This window comes from Rhinolophus hipposideros (genome assembly GCF_964194185.1).
Source record: "Rhinolophus hipposideros genome assembly, chromosome: X".
Lineage (NCBI taxonomy): Eukaryota > Metazoa > Chordata > Mammalia > Chiroptera > Rhinolophidae > Rhinolophus > Rhinolophus hipposideros.
In genome coordinates this window covers 99,120,903-99,148,146 of record NC_138046.1, presented here as the reverse complement: position 1 = coordinate 99,148,146, position 27,244 = coordinate 99,120,903, and the positions used below count along the sequence as shown (strand labels likewise).

Here is a 27,244-nt window from a genome sequence, read left to right as displayed (position 1 = left end):
GCTACGCTTTCATCTCTGGGTCAGTTTCTCAGAACAAGGAAAAACAAATAAGTAGTACAAGACAAGTAAATACCTTTTAAGGGTGTTGCCTGAAAAATGCATCATTTCCCTTTCACATTCCATTGGGCAAAATTTCGTCATATGATCCCACCTAGTTTAAAGAGAAGTTGAGAGTTACCATCTCTAAAATTGGTAGCTACAGCCGTTTTCCCATACTGAAAGAAAAGATTAAAGAATGGATGTTGGTGAAAATTATGGTCTCCACCTCTAATGCATGTAACCGAGTTCAAGCTTGTACTGCTCAACAGTGCATAAGTTGAGTGTCATGGTGTTGGACCAAGGAAAGCAACTTTATTCAGAAATCCAGGAAGCTGAGAAGATGGTGGACAAGCATCCTAAAGAACCTTAAGAAAGTACAGAATTCAGGCTTCTTTTATGTCAAAGGAAGGGGAAAATGGGAGGAGCAAGAGGTGATTGATGACTGCAGACATCTGGGGGCCAGTAGCGGTCTGGGGGAGATTGTGAAATTTATTTGTCCTTAATCTATTGATTCTAGTTGATGTAAGTCCAGTTCTGAGGTTCCTGTAAATCTTTGATAAACAGTCGTTTTTTTTGTACATCTGTTAATCTCCGTGGGAGAGGCACCTTTTAACAGACTGTTTTTGTAAAACTCAAGCTGCAAGCAGAATTTTCTAATGATTAGCGTGTCTATATGGAGACTAAGTAGCAGCTATTATCCTCAAGGCTGTGGGAACAAAGCAGGCTTGAACAAGATGAAGTCAGAGAGGCCGAGCATTTCACTGTTACAGACATAGTAGTCTCTTGTAAGGTTATTCTGGAGAGATATTCACTAGGAGTCATAATTGTAGGCAAGACCAGGTGTTGATTAGATTCTCCAGTTGACTTCATGCCAAGTTGCATGTGGTAAATTAGCATAACAAATTGTAACTTCAAAGGCTATGTCTTTAATGCTTAAACAAGTACTGTTTCAGTTCTGGAATTATTTCCTAGGTTCCAAGAGTGTCACTATAGATCTTGTTCACTACCAGTGGAGGCTTTTGCTCTGTCTTCACAAGTTGCAACTACAGACAGGGTGAGCTATCGGACAGGGAGTTAAAATGAGGAAGAAGTAACTTTAAATAGTGGCAGCAATTACTGTGTTTCCCCGAAAATAAGACCTAGCCAGACAGTCAGCTCTAATGCGTCTTTTGGAGCAAAAATTAATATAAGATGTGGTCTTATATTATATTTATATTATGTTATATTGTATTATATTGTATTGTATTGTATTATATTTTATTATATTATATATTGTATATATTATATTATGTTATATTATATTATATTAAGACCCAGTCTTACATTATAGTAAAATAAGACCGGGTCTTACATTGATTTTTGCTCAAAAGACGCATTAGAGCTGAGAGTCCGACTAGGTCTTATTTTCGGGGAAACACGGTAGTCACTCCAAGGTAAGGGCAAATTCAAGCTAAATAGTGAGTAGTATATGTAAGATATTGTCACAAAAGGCTTTTTATATATTATCTTATTCAATCTCCACAGCTAGTAATCCCCAGTTTAGAGTTGAGGAAACTGAGGTTCACAGGCATACACCTACTTTCTTCCAAGATCACCTGATTTTGGCCATATAAAAATCATCAGACGTAGGAAAAGTTGATTTCTTTCTTGTTGTTCTCTGCTGGGGCCCATGAGCCCAAGGCATTCTTGCTGCCCTCTGGCAAGCTAAAGCCTCTACTGCAACTAGCTACCCAGGCCTACCTTCTGGAGAGTTCCTTCTGCTGCATGATTCCCACTTACTTCTCCTCTGCTCTTCTTCCCCCTCAACCTGGCCTGTCTTTCTTTCTGAGTGTCAAGAGGAGAAGTCCTGTTTTTGTCTTGGTTATTTATTACTCTTAGCCAACTTAGAATTTGGAAGACATTTTCGTCTTTTGTAAGTTGCGGATGCAACTTCCGTCTGCATCATACAAACTTTTACCCAATGATAAAGAGGAGCAACTTCAAAACAAAAGCAGGAAATGCCCTACTTAGGGACACACTAGTCCTAATCTTGATTTGTGGACTTTATTCACACTTATTCATTTATTCATTCATATATGCGTTCACGTATATGCTTAGTTCATTTAATTCCTCTTCCCTAGCCAGTCCGTCTATGAATTTAGAAACCAGATATCACTTATAAATTTAATAGTGTGTCAGCTGCATAGTAGACGCTCAACAAATATTTGTTGGATGAATTTATTCGACAACTATTATGTTTCAGGCACTATATACTAGGCTTTGGGGGTGTAAGAGTAAACTTGATATAGTCTGTCTCCTCAAGGATTTTGTGTCCTGGAGTACATAAGCAACTAAATATATGAATTGCAAGGAAGTATCACAAATGGTATGACAAGGTAAGCCTAAAGAACTAAGGATGAGTGCACATAGAGAGATACCTAACTTTCCTGTGTCTCAGGGAAGGTATCTGAGAAATGGTAGTAGTTTGCCAGGTGAGGTTGGGCATAGTTTAGAGAGAGAGAGTAAAGTTTGTGTGAAGGAGGTGGTAGATGAGTTTTATTAGTGGAGGGGAATAGCATTTTTCAAGGCAAAGGGAATTCAGTGTGGAGATGCCTGAGGTTAGATGGAACATGGTACATGTTGAGAAATAAACAGTGTGGCTGGGGTAAGAGGAGTGAACTGTGGTCCCAGTGAGAAATTACGTAGATCATAGTTGACTTTATAAGCCAAACCAAGGAATCTGGACTTTATGAGTTTTAGCACAATTTCATTACAGAGCTATTTTGAAGGGTTTTAAACATAAGGTTGGCATCATCAGCTTTGCAGTCCAGAGAAATCACTGTGGTACAGTGTGGAAACTGGGGATGTATTTCAGTGTTTGGTGATGGGAATGTTGGTGGAAGCGGGAAAGATGAGAAAGGGGCAACTTTCATAAATATTAGGAGGGGAACTCAGTAGGACTGGTGAATAACTGTATCTTTTTTTTTTTTTTAGAAGATGGGGTTAAAGCAATAGAGAGATCATGGATGACAGTGGATTTCTAGCCTGGGTTTATGAGTAGAATTTGATCCTAGTCACTGAAATAGAAGAGAAGGGATAATAACAGGATTCTGTTGGGGGTGAAGGGTGGGACAAAGCAAGAGAGCATGATAAATTAATTTTGGTCCTGCTGTATTATGGTGCCCTATGTTTTTACCCAGTGGGTATATCCTTTAGTCAGGAAAGAGATCTGGGTGGCAGCACAAATTTGAGACTCTTCACTGATTCAGTGATAAACTCACAGGAATGAATAAGATTGCCCAGTTAGACCATCTGCAGAGCTGTGCTTCTCCATGTATTGTGTTTAAAGCATGGGTAGCTCTAGGTGCTCTATTAAATCAGAAGTGGATTGGCAATTCTACTTGAAAAAGCAAGCAGTGTTGTTGAGACAAGTTCACAAGTTAGAAATAAAAGATTATGATTTTCACACAAGTCCCTTTAGGTTCTTACTGTCAAATTCTTAGGAGCCATGCATGTACTCTAGACTGCCTTTGTCAGTTCTTCCTGGCTAATAGTTTAGATAATAGGATATAGCTTGTCTCACTCAATTTAATTTTGTGTCATTTAGTTACTGCTTGTTAAATTTACATAATTAATAGTTGCTTTTTTTTTGCATTATATTCCCAATTCACAAAAATTTTCACAAACATACCTAAAAAGTAGGTCATTGAAGTATAAGAGGTGAAAAACAGTAACAGAAACACTCAAACTCAGAACGGTGTTCTAAACATAAATTATAAATAGGAATCTCATGTGGATATAAAGGATGAATCTGTATGTACCGAAAGAAGTGAATGTGATATTTTTACAGAAGAATCTGGAAAATGATCAGAAATAAAAACCTGAATATTAGTTTTAATTAAACTTTTTTTTTTTAATTTGTTCCCAGTATACTGTCTATCATTAAAGTGGTTTTTTGAATAGTGGCACAATTCTGTCAAATATTTTGATGTTTTGAAAGAAAGAGCAGTGATCTTTCTGGTTAAACATATTTTCCCTGAACCAGTTCAAAATCTCTGTGCAATAAAATTGGAGTATTTGTTGCTAACAACAGGCAAGACACTGGTTCTACTGAGTCTTTATTCAGAATTGCATACCTCTAAAACAAAAATATCACAAGGGATCATATTTCTGAGGAATATTTAAAATTGAGTCAATAAAATATGATTGGAGAGAAGCAGAATTGGTGAAATTCTTTTATTAAATAGCTTTGTACTATGTCTCATAGTATCAGTGACTTCAGTGTGGAAACACAATTATTCTCGCAGGTAATAGCAAATATTGCACGTTTTTGGTGGCTATAACCATTGATAGGGAACATATGAACAGCTCTTTGCATACGTGTGATAAGTATATGTGAACGAAATACAGCGGGTGCCAAAAAATGTGTACACATTTTAAGAAAGGAAAACTGTATTATAATTGTAATACTCAATATTTACCAATAACGAAAGATGAATACAAGTCATGTTTGACTTTTGCAATTACAGAGACGCTCAAAGTGGTTACCATCAGTGTCCAGACACTTCTGATTATGGTGAACTACTGCTTGAGCAACGCTGACCAAAGTGTCCACTTGTATACATTTTTTTGGCACCCCCGGTATATGACGACATTTTATTCTCTTTATCAGTGAGAGCCCATGCTTTAGGAGGTATGGTTCTTTCTTTGTCATTTAAAGACTAATTTGTAATGTAGCCTGCAGAAAAATCCATTGGTGGTTTATACTGACAGAAAATGAGCCATTGGTCACAAAGGGTGTTGGAAATGATCCGTTATTCATAGGAAACAGGGGTGATTAAAAAGATATGTTTCTGTTCTGAATTCAGTTTTAAAGGAAATAGAAAAAAATGTAAATATTGTCAAAGTAAGGCTACTGAGTTACATAATTTTATTGTGATCTCTGTGAATTCAATCAAGATCCTTCTTTCCAATATTGAGACATGCTAGTGATGAAGGGAAGGCCACTCTCACATGAATTTTCCCTATAGGAATGAGATTAAAAATAATATCTTCATAGTACTGATGTTTTACATATATATATATATATATATATATATATATATATATATATATATATATATATATGTCATTTCCATTATTTTAAGTGGCAAGTTCAAATGATGCATCAAGTTCATGCTTTCCATGTCTTGGAAATACTGGACATAACCTGTAGGATTTGAGTATCATGGTTTTTAAGATGGTACAGATTACTGAAGCATCTAAAGCTTGGCTTTTCCCCAAGATTATTGGAGGAAACGTTTATCTAGTTGTTGGATGGACAACAAGCTGAAAATGATTATGTAGTTTTTGCACAGCTGAGTTGATGATTGTGGGCTGAAATCCAGCCTACATTCTTCTTTTTTTCTTCAGATTTTTATTAAAATTTAGCTAACATACAACATTGTATTATTTTCAGGTGTATACTATAGTTATTCAACATTCATGTAGTAAAGTGCTCACCATGATAAGTCCAGCAACCATCTGACACCTGACACTATCACAATATTATTGACTATATTCCTTATGCTGTACATTACATTCCCATGTCTTATTTGTTTTATACCTGGAAATTTGAACCTCTTATTTCCTTTCACCTTTTTCCACCCTGACTAAAATTTTCAATTACAGTTGACATTCAGTATTATTTTATATTAATTTCAGGTGTACAGCACAGTGGTTAGACATTTGTATAATTTAAGAAGTGATCCCCCTGACTAGTCTAGTCCCCACCTGGTACTATATATAACTATTACTGTATTATTGACTATATTCCCTATGCTTTACTTTACATCCCCAAGGATATTGTATAACTACAAATTTGTACTTTTTAATCCCTTCACCTTTTTCACTCTGTCCCCCAACACTCCTGCCATCTATCACCCCAGCAAATCTATTACTATCTGACACCGTACGTAGTTATTACAATACCACTGACTGTATTCCTTATGCTATACTCTACATCCCTATGACTACTGTGTAACAAACAATTTGTACTTCTAATAGCCTACCTTCTTGCTAAGACTAGGGGTCTAAGCTGTGTCTCATCAAAGTTAAGGGGGCCTTTTACTTTTAAATAAGGGAGCCAAGAAGACATTCTCAGAGAGGGTGCCATTTTCTAATTTGCACAAAGACATTATAAAGGTTATTGAAATCCTGGCAATGAAAGCTGAAGAAACTTTTCCCAAAGATGAATGCCTTTAATGCTATTTCCCAAGTTGAGTTATTTTTACCTTCTGCTTTTGAGAGCTCATCAACTAATTTAGCATTTGATTGATATTGGAAAGCAGATTTCAATAAAAAATATCTGTATAATTTCTGGCTTCATGGTGGGCCTGACCATCTGTAACAAACTAAGTACCCATTCTATTAACTTATAAGTTAGGATTTTCTCAGTTTGTGGAAATAGTAAGAAATTAAACTAACTGAATATGTGAAGTGATAGGGATATCAATATGTTCATCATCTAATAGATGTAGATACCTGGACAGAGATTATAACAATATCATTCATCTCACTGACATGAAGCTGTAGTTTATCTTTTACCACCTCTAACATAATGTTCTAAATACTATGTTGGACCTTCATTTTTGAATTACAAAAATTGGTCATCTGTATGGTTTCTTAATGTACGTTTTGTGGTCTGTAAGGGATAAAATTGGGAGAACATAGCTGTAGAATGAATAAAATGGCATAGGTTAGAAATCCGATATTGAACAAACCCTGTATTTAAGTAGGCAAAGGAAGAGAGTCTTGCACATAAGTCTGAAAATAGGCAAAAAGATTGCAGTGATGCTTTATGATATGAACAAGGAGGAAAGAAAGCCTTTGGGGGAGGACACAGTGAACAGTAGCAGATGAAATTGAGAGGTTGCTTAAGATAATGATTAAAAATTCGCTGTTGCATTTGACAGCAAAGATGCCAGAAGCACTTTCAGAGCGTGGTGGTAGTGATGAGTTGGGGCTGTTCGTTAGGTGGGCCTTGGTTCAATGAGCTAAACTAATGGAAGAAAGTGGCAACAGTGAGGGGAGAAAACTCATCTCAAGAGTTGTAACTGATAGAGGGAACAGATAAAAGAATCAATGGGAATTCAAATTTGGGAGAGCCCCCTAAAAGCTGAGCATATAAGTGAGCATGTGTTGATATTGCTGAAAAGGAACAGGTCAGAGGGAGAAGTTAAAGATCCAAAAGCTAAAAAGGACAACTGATGCAGAACTGTCCCTAAGAAGATGAGAAGGTCTGATGTGTAATATAGAGAAGGGATAGCTCATCTATTGCGGCTCTAGAGAAGGAAGAAAAGTGAGTACAGATGCAAGAGCTTTTGGCCATATGGTAGGACACTGCAGTGTTCTCACTGAGATGTCATCCTTTGCTCTGTGAAGTAAAGACGAGGGATCTTCAGAGAAAAACTAGCACGTAGGCTGAGAGGGAAAGAGGTTTGATAAAGATGATTAAGAAGCCACAAGCCACTATGGATAATGAGAATAGAAGACAAGGAAAACCGGGCATTCTGGGCTTGCGGACTTCATCTTTAAACAAGGAACAGGTACATGTCAGGTTTCCTGGAACCCCTGGCAGTGATCCTCATGATGTGTGCTGTGCTTTAGAGACGAGACACAATTCATGCTGTGTCTTCTACCTCCAGGAAACTCTCCTGTAGCCTCAGTTTCTTCCTGGAGGTTTCTCTCCACCACCTGTCTTAACTGAAGCTCATATTTTTACCCCCCAAATCAGGAGGACCTTGTGGTGCTCTCTAATAGGAGCTGCTGCTGAACAAGCTTGAATGCTTCTTTTTAAATTTTCTCTCTTCCTTTTAAACACTTATTTATTTATTTTTTTGTAATTCTTACCCTGTGGAGTGAAATTATATTCTTTTCACAACAAATCTGTGGTCTTAATACCATTTAGACTTAAATGATTGCAAGAAGTTTTATTATGGTGATAAACATTTATAGTATGTTTGAAATATGTTTATTATTTATATCCTTCCACTTAAACAATCTATTCCATGGAAATGTAACCTTCTAAAAAATTAAATCTGATCTGACTTTTGTTGACTCCTACTTAAATTAATTGTGCTTTCAATGCCAATTGGAAAAATAGGTTAAAATAATACATAATTAAAAAAATATCATTGAAAACTAATAAGCTAAATATAATAGCAAAATTTATGTGGAACTGGAAGTGTATATGATAAGGATTGGATAGCACTCAATGTACGTAATTATGTATTATTGTGATTTATAATAAGAAATATATTTGGTCTTCCTTCCCATTTCTGGCTCCTAAAACCCTTTGGGATTTCTAAGTGATTAGAGTGTGATAAAGATATCTTTTGTTATGTTAATAAGGTGGGTTTTAGACTTCACCTAAGCCACCTAAAGATGGGGACTGATTACCCAGGGAACCAACCATGTAATTAAAGGGGTGGGAGCTTTCATTCTCGCCCCTCTGACCTCCTGGGATGGGAGAGGGGCTGGAGTGGAGGTTGACTCAGTTGATTTATACAGTCATGTGTATGTAATGAAGTCTCCATAAAAACCCATAAAGGACATAGTGGGAGAGCTTCCAGGTTGGTGAACATGTGGAGATTTGAGGAGAGTGGTGTATCTGGAGAAGACATGGAAGTTCTGTGCCCTTTCCCCATGCATCTCTTCCATCTGCTTGTTCCTGAATTATATCCTTTAATAATAATAAATATATCCTTTTATGATCTAGTAAATAAAATGTTTCTCTGTTTTGTGAGCCACTGTAGGAAATCAACTGAACCCAACGAGGGAGTCGTAGAAACCTCTGATTTATAGCTAGTGTGTCAGAAGTATAGGTGACAACCTGAACTTGTAACTGGTGTCTCAGCTTGGTTGCTAAGGAACGGGTCTTGGAACCTCCAGTGGATAGTTGATGGGATAGAAGTATAGGAAACAGCCTGGACTTGTGATTGGCATCTGAAGTAATGGGGTGGGCGGCACAGTCTTAGATGGTTGAACACTCAACCTGTGGAATCTGATGCTATCTCCAGGTAGATAATGTCAGAATTGAGTTAAATGGTTGGAAGCTCTACTGGTATTTGAGAATTGCTTGGTTCTGTGGGGAAACACCTCCTGCCCCCCCCCCCCCCACACACACACAGAGGAAATTGGTGGCCAGAATCCTTAGGTAATAAATTGCTTCTTATAAATTACATAGTGTGGTACCTCATAGACTAGATGCTATGGAAACAAAAAGTTGGAAACTGAAAATGAGCATTAGAGATTATTTGTTCTTTTACTCTTGAATGGATGTAATAAACCAGAAAATACTAATACTGATGCCTGCCATATTTTATCTGTCATATTTTTTCATTTACTCTTCAAATTTTTACTTTGCCATTCAGGTCTCATAAATGTTATTTTTCTCTCCTTTACCCAATTTCAGGTTCTTGTACTTTCCCGGGTTGTGGCACGTCCCAGAAATAATTCATCTCCCAGATATATGCGAAATTCACCAAAAGTCAATCCTCATTTTAAATCCAGCAACATATATTCTAATCCTGAAAGGGTTCTGCTTAGTTGGATGAACACAAATTATGAGAATACCCGACATATTATATGGAAAAACATTCACAAAGGTGAGAATTTTTTTCTTTAACTCAATTATTGCAAATTGTAGTATGACAGTGTTGAAGTAGCCTTGGAATAGGACTCAGAATTCTTGGATTCTAGACCTGATTACAGCACTTACGCTCTGTTCCGCAAAAAGCGTGTTCCTTACCATCTTCAAGGTCAGTTTCCTTACATGTAAAATGGAAAGAAAAGATGCTTCTTCAATTTTTTTTGAAGAAAAAATGATAAAAATCATGTAGAGATTCTCTAGAAATGCAAGGTAGCCTTCTTAATATCATTGCTAGCATTTTCCGCTCTATAAAGTATTAAATTGAAGTGATACTGCTCAAACCTTGTACATAATTAGTTGAAATCAAGTGAAAATGGTCTAGACAATATCTTTCATGTCCTTGTGCCAGTCATGTTGGAAATCACTAAGTACAGTAATGCTTCCTGTTGGGGGAGGGTTATATTAGGTTCATACGAGGTCTGACAGTTGAGTCCTCAAACTTGTTGCAACGATGTTGCTAATCTTTTTTGATGTCAGAGGGATTATTGATTATGAATTTATAGCAACTGGACAAGCAGTTTAACCAAGTTTACTAGTTTACTATTTGGAAGTGCTGGAAAGGCTGCGTGAAAAAGTTAAGACGACTTGAACTTTTCACCAACAATTCACGGCTCTTGCATCACGACAATGCACCAGCTCACACGGCACTGTCTGTGAGGGAGTTTTCAGCCAGTAAACAAATCACTGTATTGGAACACCCTCCCTACTCACCTGATCTGGCCCCAATGACTTCTTTCTTTACCCAAAGATAAAGGAAATATTGAAAGGAAGACATTTTGATGACATTCAGGACATTAAGGTTAAGACGGCAACAGCTCTGATGGCCATTCCAGAAAAAGAGTTCCAAAATTGCTTTGATGGGTGGACTAGGTGCTGGCATTTGGTGCATAGCTTCCCAAGGGGAGTACTTCACAGGTGACTGTAGTGGTATTTGGCAATGAGGTATAGCACTTTTTCTAGGATGAATTTGCGAACTTCTTTGTCAGACCTCGTATGTCAAGACAAGAGGTTATTCATAAACCTGCTCCAGGGTTCAGGAGGACACTTCTCGGTTCTGCTCTTGAGGAATGAGGCTCTATAAGTTTCTACCCCAACAGCCTTAAACTCTTTGAAAGTCATCCCATTTCTAGTATAACCATGTATTTTTTTTCTTCATCATAAGCATTGTTTTATCATGACGAAGAAATGTACGTGTTGGTTGTTTCTTTGACTTCAGTTTAGCTCCCCTCTTCCAAGTACATACAAACCTATTATGTTCATAAGGAGTTGTGTTTTAACATATAATAATTAGGTTTATTTTTTATACTGAACCCTCAGAGTTTAAACTTTAGAAGTAAGAAAGATTAAGAGTATGCTTAAAATTACACTTTGAATTACAGTGCCTCTTACCTTAAAGCCATTACTTTAGCAAACATAGTGACATCAAGCTTGAAAAAGATATATTGATGTATTGGTATTAGAGAACAGTAGAACAATTAGAACAATTTGATCGAACCTGTAATTTAATAAGATTCACATCTTATAAAAGTGTATTTGGTCCATTTAAAAATATAAAGGTGCAAATAATTTGATTACTGAGGAGTAACACCTTAACCAATGTTATAAATATGTACATATATTAGAAATTAATATGTTCGTTTGTTATAAAATTATTATTGTTCTGTTTTTACCAAGAGAATGGTCCATACAAGTTAATTTTAAAGAGTTTCCTGCATGTTTTAGAATAATATAGGCACTAGCCCTTTTGCTGTTTATATTAAAATTTTTTTGACCGTTTATTCTTTTTTTCTTTTTTTTTTTTTCCGCCTGTATCCCCAACCTCTTGTCTGGCAACCATCACTTTGTTCTTTGGTCTGTTTCTGTTTTATTTTGTTTATTTGCTTGTTTGTTTGTTTTTTTAGATTTCACATGTAAATGAAATCATACAGTATTTGTCTTTCTCTCTCTGACTTACTTCACTAAGGATCCTACCCTCTACTTCATCTATGTTGTCGCAAATGGGAAGATTTCATTCTATTTATGGCTGAATAATATTCCATTGTGTGTGTGTGTGTGTGTGTGTGTGTGTGTATGTGTGTACACACACATCTTTTTTGTTTCTGACTACTTTATTATTACTTTTTCAATTAAAGTTTATTCGGGTGACAATTGTTAGTAAAGTTACATAGGTTTCAGATGTGCAATTCTGCAATACATCATCTATAGATCACATTGTGTGTTCACCACCCAGAGTCACTTCTTCCATCACCATATAGTTGATCCCCTTTACTCTGATCTATCACCTCCCTCTCCTCTTAGCCTCTGGTTACCACTAATCTATTGTCTGTGTCTATGAGTTTTTGTTTCTCATTTGTTTGTCTTGTTCTTTTGTTGTTTTCAGTTTTACATACCACATGTCAGCGAAATCATATGGTTCTCAACTTTTTCTGTCTGACTTACTTTGCTTAGCATAATAACTCAAGATCCATCCATGTTGTCACAAATGCTCCTGTTTCATCTTTTCTTACTGCAGAGTAGTGTTCCATTGTGTATATGTAGCACATCTTCTTTATCCAATCATCTATGGAAGGACACTTTGGTTGTTTCCATGTCTTGTCCACCGTAAATAAAGCTGCAATGAACATTGGAGCACACGTGTCTTTATGTATAAATGTTTTCAGATTTTTTTGGTAGATACCCAGGAGAGGGATTGCTGGGTCATATGGTAATTCTATTCGTAATTTTTTGAGGAACCTCCACACTGCCTTCCATAGCGGCTGCACCAGTCTGCATTCCCACCAACAGTGGATGAGGGTTCCTTTTTCTCCACAGCCTCTCCAACACTTGTTACTATTTGTCTTGTTCATGATAGCCATTCTGACTGGGGTGAGGTGATATCTCATTGTGGTTTTTATTTGCATTTCTCTGATGATTAGTGATGTTGAGCATTTTTTCACATGTCTATTGGCCATTTGTATGTCTTCTTTGGAGAAATGTCTCTTTAGGTCCTCAGCCCATTTTTTAATTGCATTGTTTGTTTCTTTGTTGTTAAGTTGTATGAGTTCCTTATATATTTTGGATATTAGGCTCTTATCAGAGGTGTTGTTTGCAAAAATCTTCTCCCGTTCGGTTCGTTGCCTTTTTATTTTGTTGATGGTTTCTTTTGCTGTGCAGAAGTTTTTTAATTTGATATAGTCCCATTCATTTATTTTGGCTTTTACTTCCCTTGCCTTTAAAGTCAAATTCATAAAATCCTCTTTGAGGTCTATAAGTTTAGTACCTATGTTTTCTTCTATGCAGTTTATTGTGTCAGGTCGTATGTTTAGGTCTTTGATCCATTTTGAGTTAATTTTGGTACATGGTGACAGATAGCAGTCCAGTTTCATTCTTTTGCACGTATACACGTCTTTATCCACTCATCTCTCGATAGACACCTGGTTTGCTTCCATATCCTGGCTATGGTAAATAATGCAACAGTGAATGTAGGGGTCCTTATATCTTTTTGAATTAATGTTATTGTTTTCTTTGGATAAATTCCCAGAGTGGAATTGCTGGGTCGGATGGCAGTTCTATTTTTCATTGTTTGAAGAATCTCTATATTGTTTTTCATAGTGGCAACACCAATTTACAATCCCAGCAATAGTGTTATAAGGGTTCCCTTTTCTCTACATCCTCACCAACACTAATTTTTTGTTGACTTTTTGATAATAGCTGTTCTAACAGGTGTGAGGTATTAATCTCATTGTGGTTTTGATTTGCATTTCCATAATGATCAGTGATGAGCATCTTTCCATGTCTGTTGACCATCTGTATGTCTTCTTTGGAGAAATGTCTATTCAGGTCCTATGCCTATTTTTTAATTGGATGTTTTATTTGGGGGGATGTTGAGTTGTTATGTGTTTCTTATATATTCTGGATATTAACCTGTTATTGCATATATGTTTATCATATGTTCTCCCATTCAGTAGGTTGTCTTTTCATTTTACTGATGGTTTCCTTTACTGTGCAGAAAATTCTTCATTTTATGCTGTCTCATTTATTTATTTTTGCTTTTGTTGGCCTTGCTTGAAGAGGCATGTCGAAGAAGATATTGCTAAGACCAGTGCAAAGAGTTGCTGCCTGTGTTTTCATCTAGGAGTTTTCTGGTTTCAGGTCTTACATTTAAGTCTTTAATCCATTTTCAGTTTATTTTTGTCTATGGTGTATGAAAGTGGTCCAGTTTCAATTGTTTGCATGTGTCTATCCAGTTTTCACGGTACCACTTATTGAAGAGACTGTCATTTCTCCATTTTATGTTCTTGCCTCCTTTGTCATGTATTAATTGACCACATAAGCAAGGGTTTATTTCTGGGCTCTCTGTTCTGTTCCATTGATCTATGTGTCTGTTTTTGTGCCACTACCACATTGTTTTGATTATTGTAGCTTTGTAGTAGACTTTGAAATCAAGTAGCATGATACCTCCCACTTCGTTCTCTTTTCTCAACATTGCTTTGGCTTTTTGTGGTCTTTTGTGGTGCCATACAAATTTTAGAATTATTCATTCTAGTTCTGAGAAGAATGCCATTGGTATTTTAATAGGGATTGTATTGAGTCTGTATTTTGCTTGGGTAGTATGGACATTTTAATAATATTAATTGTTCCAATCCATGAGCACAGTACATCTTTCCATTCTTTGTATCCTGTTCGATTTCTTTTTTCAATGTCTTAATAATTTTAATAGTATAGGTTTTTCACTTCCTTAGTTAAATTTTTCCTAAGTTGTTTTTTTTATGCAATTTCAGATGAGATTGTTTTCTTATTTTCTCCTTCTGATCACTTGTGATTAGTGTATAGAAATACAATAGATTTGTCTATATTAATTTTGTATCCTGCAACTTTACTGAATTCCTTTATTCTAGTAGTTTTTTGGTGGAGTATTTTGGGTTTTCTATATAGAGTATTATGTTATCTGAATATAGGGACAGTTATTTAGTTCTTCCTTTCTGATTTGGATGGCTTTTATTTCTTTTTCTTGTCTAATCGCTTTGACTAGGACTTTCAATACTATGTTGAATAAAAGTGATAAAAGGGGACGTCTTTGTCTTATTCTGGATCTTAGAGGAAATGCATTTAGCTCTTCACCATTGAGTATGATATTAGCCCTTTGCTGTTTTTTAAACTACTGGAAGGCCTGAGTTTTGAAAAGCTTTTGTACTTTCTGTTCTTTCTGTTTGGAACATTCTTTTCCTTGATATCTTTATGATTCCCTTTTCCACTTCACTCAAGTCCCTGCTTAAATATCACTTTGAGAAGCTTTCCCAGTGACCTCTCTGAAATAGCATATCCTTCAGTTCTTCTCTTTCTTGCTCTGTTTTTTCTCAATAACATTTTTTCAAAATTATACACACACACACACACACACACACACACACATATAGTCTGTTTCCTCCAGTAAAATGTAAGCTTCTTAACAGGAACAGTCTTGTCTATTTTATTATTTAGTGCTGTATTCTCAGAGCCTAGAATAGTGCCTGAAAACAACAACTATCAAATACTGTTTGAATAAATAAATGAATGAATAAATGAGTGAATAAATGAGTGAATAATAAAACACGTTCAGGTCTTATACATTTTTCTACCCTATTCCAGATCACTGAATATAGATTAGCTTACAATTTTTACTTTCTAGTACAAATGTGGCAGTCAGTTTGAATGGTTGAGTTTGAAGGAGGCACTTTTCACCTTCAGTACCCAAGTATAAGTTTTGTGGTTAGTCACTGTGGAAGTCCATGAGGAGAAGCTCTGTAAAAGATTTCACTCAGGTTAACTTGGACTGAGAAAAAGTCATGCTTAATGCCCCAGGTTTTTACTTCTGAACATTGACACTTATTCTACTTACCTCTATTTAATTGGTGAGGTTTGACAATTCTTAACAGCTTGGTGCAGTGGATTTGTGAAGGTTAGATGGATAGAGCTATATTCCACACCTTTTGTTTGAGAAACTGAGGATGAGGCCTAGTAATCTGTATTTTAGTAAGACCTCCACGTGTGTCTGATACATACTAAAATATGAAATAGACAATAGTATCACAAAAAGTATTTTCATTAGTGCTTTTAACTTGTTCACAGAATATTTGTTCACCAGTTACATTTCCAAAAAAATCCCTTATTTAAACAACAATTCCTTTGAAGTAATAATGGCTGAGGATTTCCCCCAATTAATGTCTGACATCAAATCACAGATCCAGGAAGCTCAGAGAGTACCAAGCAGGATAAATGTTAATTTAAAAAAATACCTCTGAAAAAAAAAATACCTCTATATCTAGGTATATTATATTCAAAATGCAGAAAAATCTAAAATAAAGAAAAAATTTCTACAGAAGCCAAAGGAAAGCCAAAGAACAGCCACCTTACAGAGAGGAAGAAAGATAAGAATTATATCCAACTTGTCAGAAATCATGCAATCAGGAAGAGAGTGGCATTATATCTTTAAAGTGTTGAGAGAACAAAACTCACTAACCTAGAATTCTGTGCTCTGTGAAATTACCATTCAATAGTGAAGGAGAAAACATTGCAGAGAATAGACAGTGGGCCTTGCTTTCACAGTTTCTGGGTAGGCTAATCATTTGGCAGCTTGCAGCGTCACCCTCACAGACAGTCTGTCCTTGATCAACTCAATGGGGCAACAAATATTGTTTCAATGTTACATATCTGCTGAGGTCTTTTTATCAGCATCTCGACCTCCGTTAGGGCAGGTCCGATACATTTCTCTCATTAGAATTTCTTTGCAATGATGGAACTTGGAAGGATGTGACAAGTAAGGGAGGCTTCCCCTTGATAGCAGAAGGCATGTTGGAGAGTATCATGTAGTAAAACTGGAAATCAGTTGACTTAAAGGTCCAGCCATTTAGGACTTTGAATATCAAGACAGTGTTTTGGGACTTCATTCTGTTGGCCTTGAAGAATTGTGGGAGATGGCTGAGCTGGTGACTCTGCCACCTGAAAAATAATATCGACTAGCTGTTTCGTCTCCATAGAGGATTCATTCGGGAAAAAGAAAGGGCTGCAACCTTGTGCATGCAGACATGGCAAGCCATGTGCACACTCTGCATGCCAAGATGAAGGGGTGTTTATAGAAGGGAAAAGAAAGTTAAGGAAAGGGGATGTTAGAACCATAGAGCTTTATTATAAACATGGAGTTCTTCCTTTAGGATTCTTGTGTGTTGGGTTCTCAGGATTACATAGAATGTGAGTACTTCCATAAGCCCCAAATCCTCCCTAAGAGCTTTTTAACTGGTTATGTTTGCTTCAAGTTCTAGTTAGTATTTATCAACTGCCGTGGTAAAATGGGCATTTGGTCTGCCCGCAGCAAGCCCATGGATTGAAGTTGCACTGAAGTCATGTGCTTCTGATCAGCACACCTGAATTTCGCACCAAGAGCAAACTGAAGTGTGCTAACCCTGGACTTTATATGAATTTGCCCAAGAGTGCATGGTGCATGGCAGTCAATCAAAGTTTGGTAAAGTTATTATACATTTCCATACTATAGGTAGTTACTGGGAGCCACGGTTTAAAAAAACAACAACAAAAAACAACTCATCCTGTGTTTCTAAAACCATAACATGGGGATTTATTCTCAGTGTTGTAAAAGTCAAAAAGTTATTTTCTTGTGATAAGTGTACACCTGTCTCATTTAAATAGAGGACCTTTTCAGTACTTGCCAGGAGGTACATTTGCTTTTATATACTCATCCTTCTGTTCCCGGTAGCTATTTTATTGTATGAGCTTAAGCCCTTTTATCATTAGCACTACAGTTAACATTTTTTCACTCATGAAACATTTTTTCACACCTTAGTGACAGTATCTTCCTCAGTAGATCATGCCTCTGATAAAGTACCCTCTGTGCTCTATGTTATTCTCTTGCACCCTATGTTTCAAATGCTATAGTTGATCGTTAATGGAAATTTTACATCCTATAATCACCTGGTAATTATGAGAGCAGCAACAGACGATTTTGCAATGTAAATTTTATTTCTGACAGGACTGAGCACTTTCATTTGACTCCAGTTTTAACAAATTCCCCCAAATTGTAGCATTTTGAACTGTATTGAAAGGAGCTCTGTTCTACAAATTATGTCTTTTTAACTTATGCTTATTTCAGTGTTTTTTTTCTTGAAGTTACAATTGTAGTTCTTATGAATGAAAATACTGGTTTTTGTTCTGTTTTCTTTACTGGAGCAGAGTTATAAGTGTGTTTGGTAAAATTTATCTTTTGTGACTAAAATTTCCCTTGATTTTATTTGTTAAAGTAAACAACATTTGGTATACGTTTGGGAGATTATATTGGGCTTTTAATAATGATATCTATCCTTAAAATTAATGTGGTATTGAGGTCTTATTTTTAATGCATTGTTTATTTCAAATGTCTAATTTTCAATTTCATTAAACCAGAAAATAGTCATTACTTTAAAAAAAAAACCACTTTATATTTTTCCAGAACTATCAAATTAGCCCATTAATGTTTAGCATTAAATATTTATCACTAATGTTGCAAGATTGAAGTGCACACAGACAATAGAAATGGTGTAATCTGACATTTTAGTGTGACATCTAGAATGTTTTACTTTGGTTAGATGACTGTCAGTCAATATCTAGAAGTCATGATTAGTGTGAAGCTCAGCACTAAATTCAGAGAAATGCTAAGCAATCAAACAAATGGGAGAACAGAAAGGTAAACCATTTTCAATGGATTAGCAGTGTGGTTTATTAAATCAAGGTGAACCAAGGCAATAACCATGTGTACTGGAAAATAGAGGATTTAAAAATTTACCAACAGCCAGACCACATTCTTTCTCTCTTTCATATTCATACCCACTCAGTGTCAACGCCTTCCACCCAGAGACCACTGGGAACACATCTGTAGTTGCCCAGATTCCTTTTAGTGCTCATTGAGAAGAGAGAGACCATACATTATGAAGAATCATGGGGTGTCTCACAGGAAAAGATATTATGAAAGATTTTATAGAATTTGTACATTGGTTAGGTAATTGGGGAAAGGTTCAAGGAAACAGGGATTTGCCTTGGTTATATGCTGTTAGGGACAGTGGAAATCCTATGATTGAGTAATAATAAGTCTTATCTAGAGGGAAGAGGACTACAGGGAGGCTAATTCTTTCATTGGTAAAGAAACAGTGGTCACTCATAGTAGCCAGGAGAGGGGGATGTTTGGTATTTTGTGGTTTACACAATGAGCTTGTTTTTGTCTGTGCTTAGGGAAGATTATGTAATATTGTTTTCTCTCACTTCATCCTGGAGTGACCTGGTATGATATTGTTCTGTGAGACTATTTATGTTCACTAAGAGAATAACATGACCTAGCTGTGAGTATCAGCTCTGCTTCTACTAGTACCAAAGCCCAGCTGATGATACCAGGCAAGCTCTCAGATGACAGGGGCTGTCTTTCTCTTTTTCACTTCCTAAACCACAGTCTCAAAATGGTATCACTCCTGCTAAAAGCCCTGATGCCAAACTTAGATTTAATACCTGATATACTTGCAGTTTCAACCTCTCCCAGAAACATAATCTTAACCAATCAGTCTGGAATTTTCTAGTCTACATCAATGAGGTAATTCTGTCAAATGGGCCCTCTCCATCCCTATAGAGAGAAGGGTCTAGGTGCATGATAAAATCCTTCTGGTTCTCCTCCCTCTCAAAAAGACCTTCCTCAAGGAAGGCCAAATAATCCTTATTTTTCTTTTGTCAATAGCTCCTTTGCCCTACCCTTCTTCCTGTAAAAACCTTCCACTTTGTTCAACTCTTGTGGAGCACCCTTCTAATTGCTAGATGGGATTCCGCCCGATTCATGAGTTACCTAATAAAGCCAATTAGATTTTCAAATTTACTCAAGTTGAATTTTTTTTAACACACTCAAACTACCAAATAAAATGTATTAAGAATTATGCCTGAAACTTGACTTCATTTGAAATGAAACATTAGGGCCTGTAAGAAATTTTAAGTTATTGGCATTAACTACTACTAGCATTTTGTGATACTGTGAATTATAATAAGAAATATGTATTTGGTCTTCCAGTTTCTAGCACACAGCTTGTAAAAACCTTGGGTTTTTCTAGGTGATGAGAAAGATAAAGGTATCTTTTTTTAAGTTAGTGGATGATTTTTGGAAAGCCACTAGGTCACCTAAGGATGGGGGCTGGTTGCCAGCAGAACCAACCCTGTGATTGCAGGGTTGGAACTGTCAGTTCCACCCCCTTGACCTCCAGGGAAGGAAGAGAGAGCCTGGAAGTTGAATTGATCACCAATGTCTAAGGATTTAATCAATCATGCCTATGTAGTGAAGCCTTCTTAAAAACTCAGAAGGATGGGGTTCAGAGAGCTTCTAGGTTGGTGAACATGTGGAGATATGGAGGGAGAGGTGCGCCCCAAGAGAACATGGAAGCTCTGTGCCCCTTCCCACATGCTTTGCCCTACACGTCTCTTCCATCTGCATGGTCATCTGTGTCCTTTATCATATCTTTCTGAAGTATAAGGAGTGGGTTCTTGGAACGTCTAATCTATAGCAGGTTGGTCAGAAAAACAGGTGTTAAAACTGGGCTTGTGATTGGCCTCTGAAGTAGAGGGTAAGCTTGTGGGATTGAGGCTTTTAGCTGTGGAAACTGATGCGATCTTTGGGTAGATTGTGTCAGAATTGAGATGACATTGTAGGATCCCCAGCTGGTGTCCCGAGCATTGCTTGGTGGTGGTGGTGGTGGTGGTGATGGTATATGTCTGTGTGCTGGGTGGGGAGGTGTCCCGAGCATTGCTTGGTGGTGGTGGTGGTGGTGGTGATGGTATATGTCTGTGTGCTGGGTGGGGAGGTGTCCCGAGCATTGCTTGGTGGTGGTGGTGGTGGTGGTGATGGTATATGTCTGTGTGCTGGGTGGGGAGGTGTCCCTCCACACACACAGTGGAATTGGTCTCAATACCATTTTACATTTGTAAATGGATGAGAGCATATATTTTAAGAGCAATGGTTATCAACCATTATTTCCTAGCATTTACTAAGTTTAAATAATCAATGTTAAAATCAGTCTGCTAATAGTTTATAGCTTAACTCTCTTCTCATTGTGGCAGTAGAGAATGTAAACATGTAAACATGTAACCAGGTATTGTCTTATCTGACTCAATGTTGAGTCAGTATTGACTGACTCAGTATTGACTGGAGTCTTAAAGGTCAAGAACCATGAAGTCAGTGTCAGGTTTTTTACAAATAAAAGAGGGCAGATAAATTAAAGCACAGAGAGAGAATTTTTTTTTTCTTTTTGGTCTTGAATTCATTGACTTTGGTGAATGTTCTTGGATTTATTACATATATTGTATAATTTCTTTTTCCTTAACTGAATGATACACATTTGTTATGTTTGCATTTTGTGGTTATTATGAATGAAGCCTTTGTGGACATTTGTGTGCAAGTCTTTTATAGACACATTTTCATTTCTCTGAGGTAAAGACATAGTGGAATTGCTGAGTTGTATGCAAAGTATATTTTAATATTTTATTGATATATAATTCTAATACCATAAAATTCATCCATTTAGAGTATATTATTCAATCATTTTCAATATGATAGAATTGTACAACCATCATCACAATCTTTTTAAGAACATTTTTATCATCCCATAATAGATATAAGACACCGATTACCAGTCACTTCTCACTCTCTCAGCACCAGGAAAACACTAATCAACATTGTGTCTCTATGAATTTGCCTATTCTGGGTATAAATGGAATCATAGAATATCTTTGAGACTTTTCTTCACTTATTCTTGGTTCATACATTGACAAGAAATATTTTATTGTATGTCTATGCCACATTTTGTTTATCCATTTATCATTTAATGGATAGTTGGGTTGTTTCTACTTTTTGGCTATTATAAATAATGCTCTATGAGCATTGATGTAAAAATTTTTGTGGACATATGTTTTCATTTTACTTGAGTATTATACAGGAGTGGCATCTCTGGATCATATAACTGCATGCTTAACATATTGAGACATTTCAAAATAGTTTTCTGAAGTGTCTGCACCTTTTCACTGTCCCACCATTAATGTATAAAGGTTCCGATTTCTACGCATCCTCACCAACGCTCGTGACTGTCTTTTTTACTATAGTCATTAGGTGTGTGTGAAATATTTTATCTGGTTGTGAATTGCATTTCCTTAGTGACTAATGATGTTGCACATTCAGTATTTTCAGTTTGTAAAATTTTTCCTTTAGCTTTTTTATTATTATACTTTAATATATGTCCACTACCCCTGTCTGCTACCATATTTTTCTAAAATTAGATGCTTTGTTCACTTCCTAGGTTTCCAGGGTTGGCATTATAATAATAAAATTTGGGAAAAAAATAATACAGAGAAGAAGTTACAAAGAAAATATTGCAAAGAAAAATATTAAATATTTTTTAAGTTATTTAAAAGAATCATAAGAATATTTAAAATTGCATTGAACATAACAGGGATCTCAGAATTTAGGGTGATGAATGTAACATTTCAAAAGTCATAATAAATATTAGTTCATTCAACAAATGTTGCTAGGTCAGTTAATTGACACTTTTTACATTAAGGTAAAGTTAACTGTACTATATACCATATACCGAAAATGAATTCTAAATGTATGAAAAGGTATTAAGTATTAAAAATGCTATAAAATAACTTGAAAAAAGAATAAGATAATCTTTATCTGAGTTTGGCATGATAATTGATTTTTAAAAATTCTAACATGAACAGAAGCCACTAAAAATATCATTTGTTTAATAAATATTTATTAAGCACCAATTTATATGCCCAGTGCTATTCTAGGGATTAGAGATGCAGCAGAGAACAAAAGAGCCCAAATCCCTTCTATCATGTCAGTTACATTCTAGTAGAAAGAAGGAAATCAGCTACATTGGCCTTAGAACTATGAGTGTGGTCTCTTGAGTGACAGGTGAGAATTTTTTTTATCACTCACATCTTCACAAGTTGAATAATTAAAATACTCGTATCTTTGTGGTCAGAACCATTAGTTGCTCAATGAACTGAAAAAATAGTTTAAGAAATAGAATCATAAATATTGTATATAGAAGGTATGATCAAACAATATGGTGAATGTTTAAAGTTTAAAAAATTTTTTACAGCAAAAGGCATATTGCCGTTAATTGTCCTCAAAATACTCCCCCTCTCTTCACAGACTTATCCCATCATTGTTGCCACTTTCTGAAGCAGTTCTGAAAGTCCTCTTTCATGAGTGTCTTTAGTTGCGCTGTTGTGGCATACTTTGGCTAGCAAATGTTAGAAGGAGCATAGACAAAAGAGTAGCCTAGATCAAAGGAGCTAACATCAAAGCAGAGAAAATTATTGGTATAACTAAGACTGTGGTAAACCGTGGTGGAGTCTTACTTGGCACCATCCTTGTGTATGAATGACAAGGGCTGGAATCAGAGATGAAAGAAGAGCTTTGGAGTTTGGTCTTTACCTCTTCCCAACATTGTCTTGGAGGATTATTTCCATCCTGTTCATACTGAGAGCAATTTTGGTGCAGCTGTAGCCCATAGCACCTGGTGCTTGACAGGTAGTATCAGAGCAGTTCCAAATGTGATGGGTTGAACAAAAATAGGTACCACTGGTTACCACTCAGAGGCAGAGGAGTGGAAAGAGCTTTGTTGTTTCTTTTGCTATTGTTACAACAGCAAAAGCCGTACCAACAATAAATTCTCAGTTTTTTTAAGCTCCCCTAGAAAGCTGAGCCTGTGGGCTAACAAAGTAGCCCAAAATGTAAGGAGGAGCAGGTGATCACAGGAAGAAATGGGATGAAAGCAATTGTCTACTTGTAGAGACAGCTGGACACTGATAAAAGTTGAGGTAGGATGGTTGGTGAATGGGTAAAGGCCAAGTAGTCACTAGTGAGAGAGCACAAAGTCCCCGGGGGACACAGGTAAAGGGGGAGTATGCGTCCTCTTGAAGGTTTTTACTCCACAAATCTCATTGGTTGGTCACAAACATCACTGGAGTGAGGCTGGAGAATATGCGCCCTATACTGCCGACCTGGGCCAAGGGCAAGCAATTTGCGGAGACTGCTATATAGAACAAAAGCTTTCATCTATGGGGAGGAGGACAATGCATGCTGTAATCTTTAGGGCCTTCATGAAAACTCATTGCAGCTGGAAAAAGAAACTTTAAAAATAAATCATATGTCACCTCCACCCCTAGGAAAGAGGCTGGAATTCAACATGACAGTTAAGTAGGAAGTCCTAAATAATCTTCAGAAAAGCTCCTAGAACTAGTATTTGAGTATATCAAGGTTGTAGGGTATAAGATCAGCATACAAAAATCAATTCGATTTCTACATAATGGCAGTAAACAATTGGAATTTGAAATTTAGAAATTTTGTAATTTCCCATAGCACCATAGAATAAAATGCTTAAGCATATACCCAATACAATATGTGCAGGATATATGTGCCAAACAATAAAAACACTGATGAAAGAAATTAAAGACAACTAAATAAATAGAGAAATATACCAGAAACATGGGGTTAAAAGACAAATATTGTTAAGGTGTCAAATTGATCTATAGATTCAGTGTAATCCCAATGAATACCCACCGGGACACTGCGCCCTGTGACCCAGGCGAACTGTTAACAGAGGAGAAGCCCGTCTCCCAGGGAATCCCCCCATTGTGTGAGAAGCTGGAATAGTGCAGAGAAAACATAGGACTACTGTGTGAGAGAGAAAAAAAAGGCTGCAATCGGAGAGAAAATAAAACATTTTACCAACAAGTACTGGAAAACAAAAGAAAGACCTCCTCCTTTCAACCTGTTGCAGAAGCCACTCCTGTAGATGTCTGGGAAGAGAAATAATAAATCATTAATTGCCATGAATAACCAAGGCAACAAGACAGCTCAGAAATAAAGTGAAAAGTCTCCAGAAAAGTAACTTAAATATATGGAAATATGTGACTTAAATGACAGAGAATTCAAGATTGCAGTTCTGAAAAAAACTCAACAAGATGCAAGAAAACACAAAAAGGCCGTTTAATGAAGTCAGAAACGCAATCAAAGAACAACATGAGCATTTTACGAAAGAGATTGAAATTTTAAAAAAGAACCAAATAGAATTTCTGGAGATTAAGAACTCAGTAGAAGAAATTAAGAATGAAATAACCAGCTTAGGTAGTAGAGTTGACCAGATGGAAGTAAGAATCAGTGACATCGAAGATAGAAACCTTGAAATTACACAGGTGGAAGAAGAAAGAGACTTGAGACTTACAAGAAATGAAAGAACTCTACAAGAACTTTCTGACTCCATCAGAAAGAGCAATATAAGAATAATGGGCATACCAGAAGGAGAAGAAAGAGAGAAGGGATCAGAGAATATATTCAAACAAATTCGACCACCATCAACTGGGACAATTTGTGGCAACCAAAACATAAAAAGGGGGAGAGTAAAGGCCTGAACTGGAATATGGGAATGGAGAAAGTAAGCGTACTGAAGAAAATGGAATACTCTAAATATCAAAGTTTCTTCTACATAAACTTAAGAGTAACCACTCAAAAAAAATCAAGAACTGAAATACATACTGCCATAAAAGAAGAAACAGAGGGAAACATTATAGAATACCACCACACAGAAATAATAAACAAACAAAGAGTCAAAGAAACAATGGAGACACAGCCTTACCAGAAAACCAAAGATAGAATGAAAGGAAATCCTCACATATCAATAATCACTCTAAATGTAAATGAACTGAACTCACCAATAAAAAGGCACAGAGTAGCAGATTGGATAAAAAAACTGAACCCAACCATATGCTGTCTCCAAGAGACACATCTCAGCTACAAGAACAAGCATAGACTCAAAGTGAAAGAGTGGAAATTGACACTCCAAGCATATGGTATCCAGAGAAAATCAGGTGTAGCCATAATGATATCAGATGAAACAGACTTCAGGGTGAAAAAGATAACAAGAGACAAAGTTGGATGTTTCATAATGGTAAAGGGGACTATACAACAAGAAGACATAACAGTCATCAATATTTATGCCCCCAATCAGGGAGCACCAAAATATACCAAGCAACTACTAACAGCACTAAAGGGAGAAATTGACCAAAACACAATTATACTGGGGGACTTAAATACATCATTGACAGCTATGGATAGATCATGCAAACAGAAAATAAATAACGAAATAGCAGCCCTAAATGAAACATTAGATGAAATGGACACAATTGACATATATAGAGCACTTCATCCTAAAACATCAGACTATACATTCTTTTCGAGTGTACATGAACATTCTCAAGGGTAGACCATACATTGGGACATAAAATCTGCCTCAGCAATTTAAGAAGATTGAAATCATACCAAGCATATTCTCAGATCACAAGGCTTTGAAATTGGATATCTACTGCAAAAAGAAACCAGGAAAAAACACCAATACATGGAGATTAAACAACATACTTTTAAAGAACGACTGGGTCAAAGAAGAAATTAGAGGGGATATCAAAAGATACATAGAAACAACTGACTATGAAAATATATCCTACCAAAATTTTTGGGATGCAGAAAAAGCAGTTTTAAGAGTGAAATTTATATCATTACAAGCCTAGCTCAAAACAAGAAAAATCCCAAATAAATAATCTCATGTGACACCTTAAAGAACTAGAAAAAGAAGAACAAGTGAAACCCAAGGTCAGCAGAAGAAAGGAAATAACAAAAATCAGGGCAGAGCTAAATGAAATAGAGAACAAAAAGACAATAGAAAAAATTAATGTGACAAAGAGCTGGTTGTTTGAAAAGATTAACAATATTGACAAACCCTTGGCTAGACTCACTAGGATAAAGAGACAGAAGACACTAATTAACAAAATCAGAAATGAAAAAGGGGAAGTTATCACGGACACCACAGAAATACAGAGGATCATCCAAGAATACTATGAAGGACTATATGCCACCAAATTCAATAACCTAGAAGAAATGGGCAAGTTCTTAGAAACATATAGCCTTCCAAGTCTGAACCATGAAGAAATGGAAAATCTGAACAGACCGATCACCAGTAATGAAATTGAATCAGCCATCCAAAACCTTCCCAAAAGCAAAAGTCCGGGACCAGATGGCTTCACTAGAGAATTCTACCAGTCCTTCAAACAGGGTCTAATTCCAATCCTGCTCAAACTCTTCCAAAAAATTGAAGAAGAGACAGTACTCCCTAACTCATGTTATGTGGCCAACATTACCTTGATACCAAAACCTGGTAAGCACAACACAAAAAAGAAAACTACAGACCAATATCTCTGATGAATACAGATGCAAAAATCCTAAACAAAATTGTAGCAAATAGAATACAACAATGCATTAAAAAGATTATTCATCACCACCAAGTGGGGTTCATCCCCGGGGCACAAGGTTGGTTCAACATCCGGAAATCCATCAATGTGATACATCACATAAACAAAATAAAGGACAAAAATCATATGATTCTATCAATTGATGCAGAAAAAGCATTTGACAAGGTACAACATCCATTTGTGATTAAAACACTT

At 36.3% G+C, this 27,244-nt stretch overlaps 1 protein-coding gene across 1 annotated transcript in view; it reads left to right on the top strand.

Moving 5' to 3' along the window:
* Positions 1-27,244, top strand: part of CFAP47 (cilia and flagella associated protein 47) — a 365,678-nt gene that overhangs the window by 152,932 nt on the left and 185,502 nt on the right. Inside the window, exon 33 of the mRNA XM_081043051.1 lies at positions 9,473-9,665. Coding sequence (XP_080899177.1) covers positions 9,473-9,665 — 193 coding nt within the window. The remainder of the gene's footprint in view (positions 1-9,472; positions 9,666-27,244) is intronic.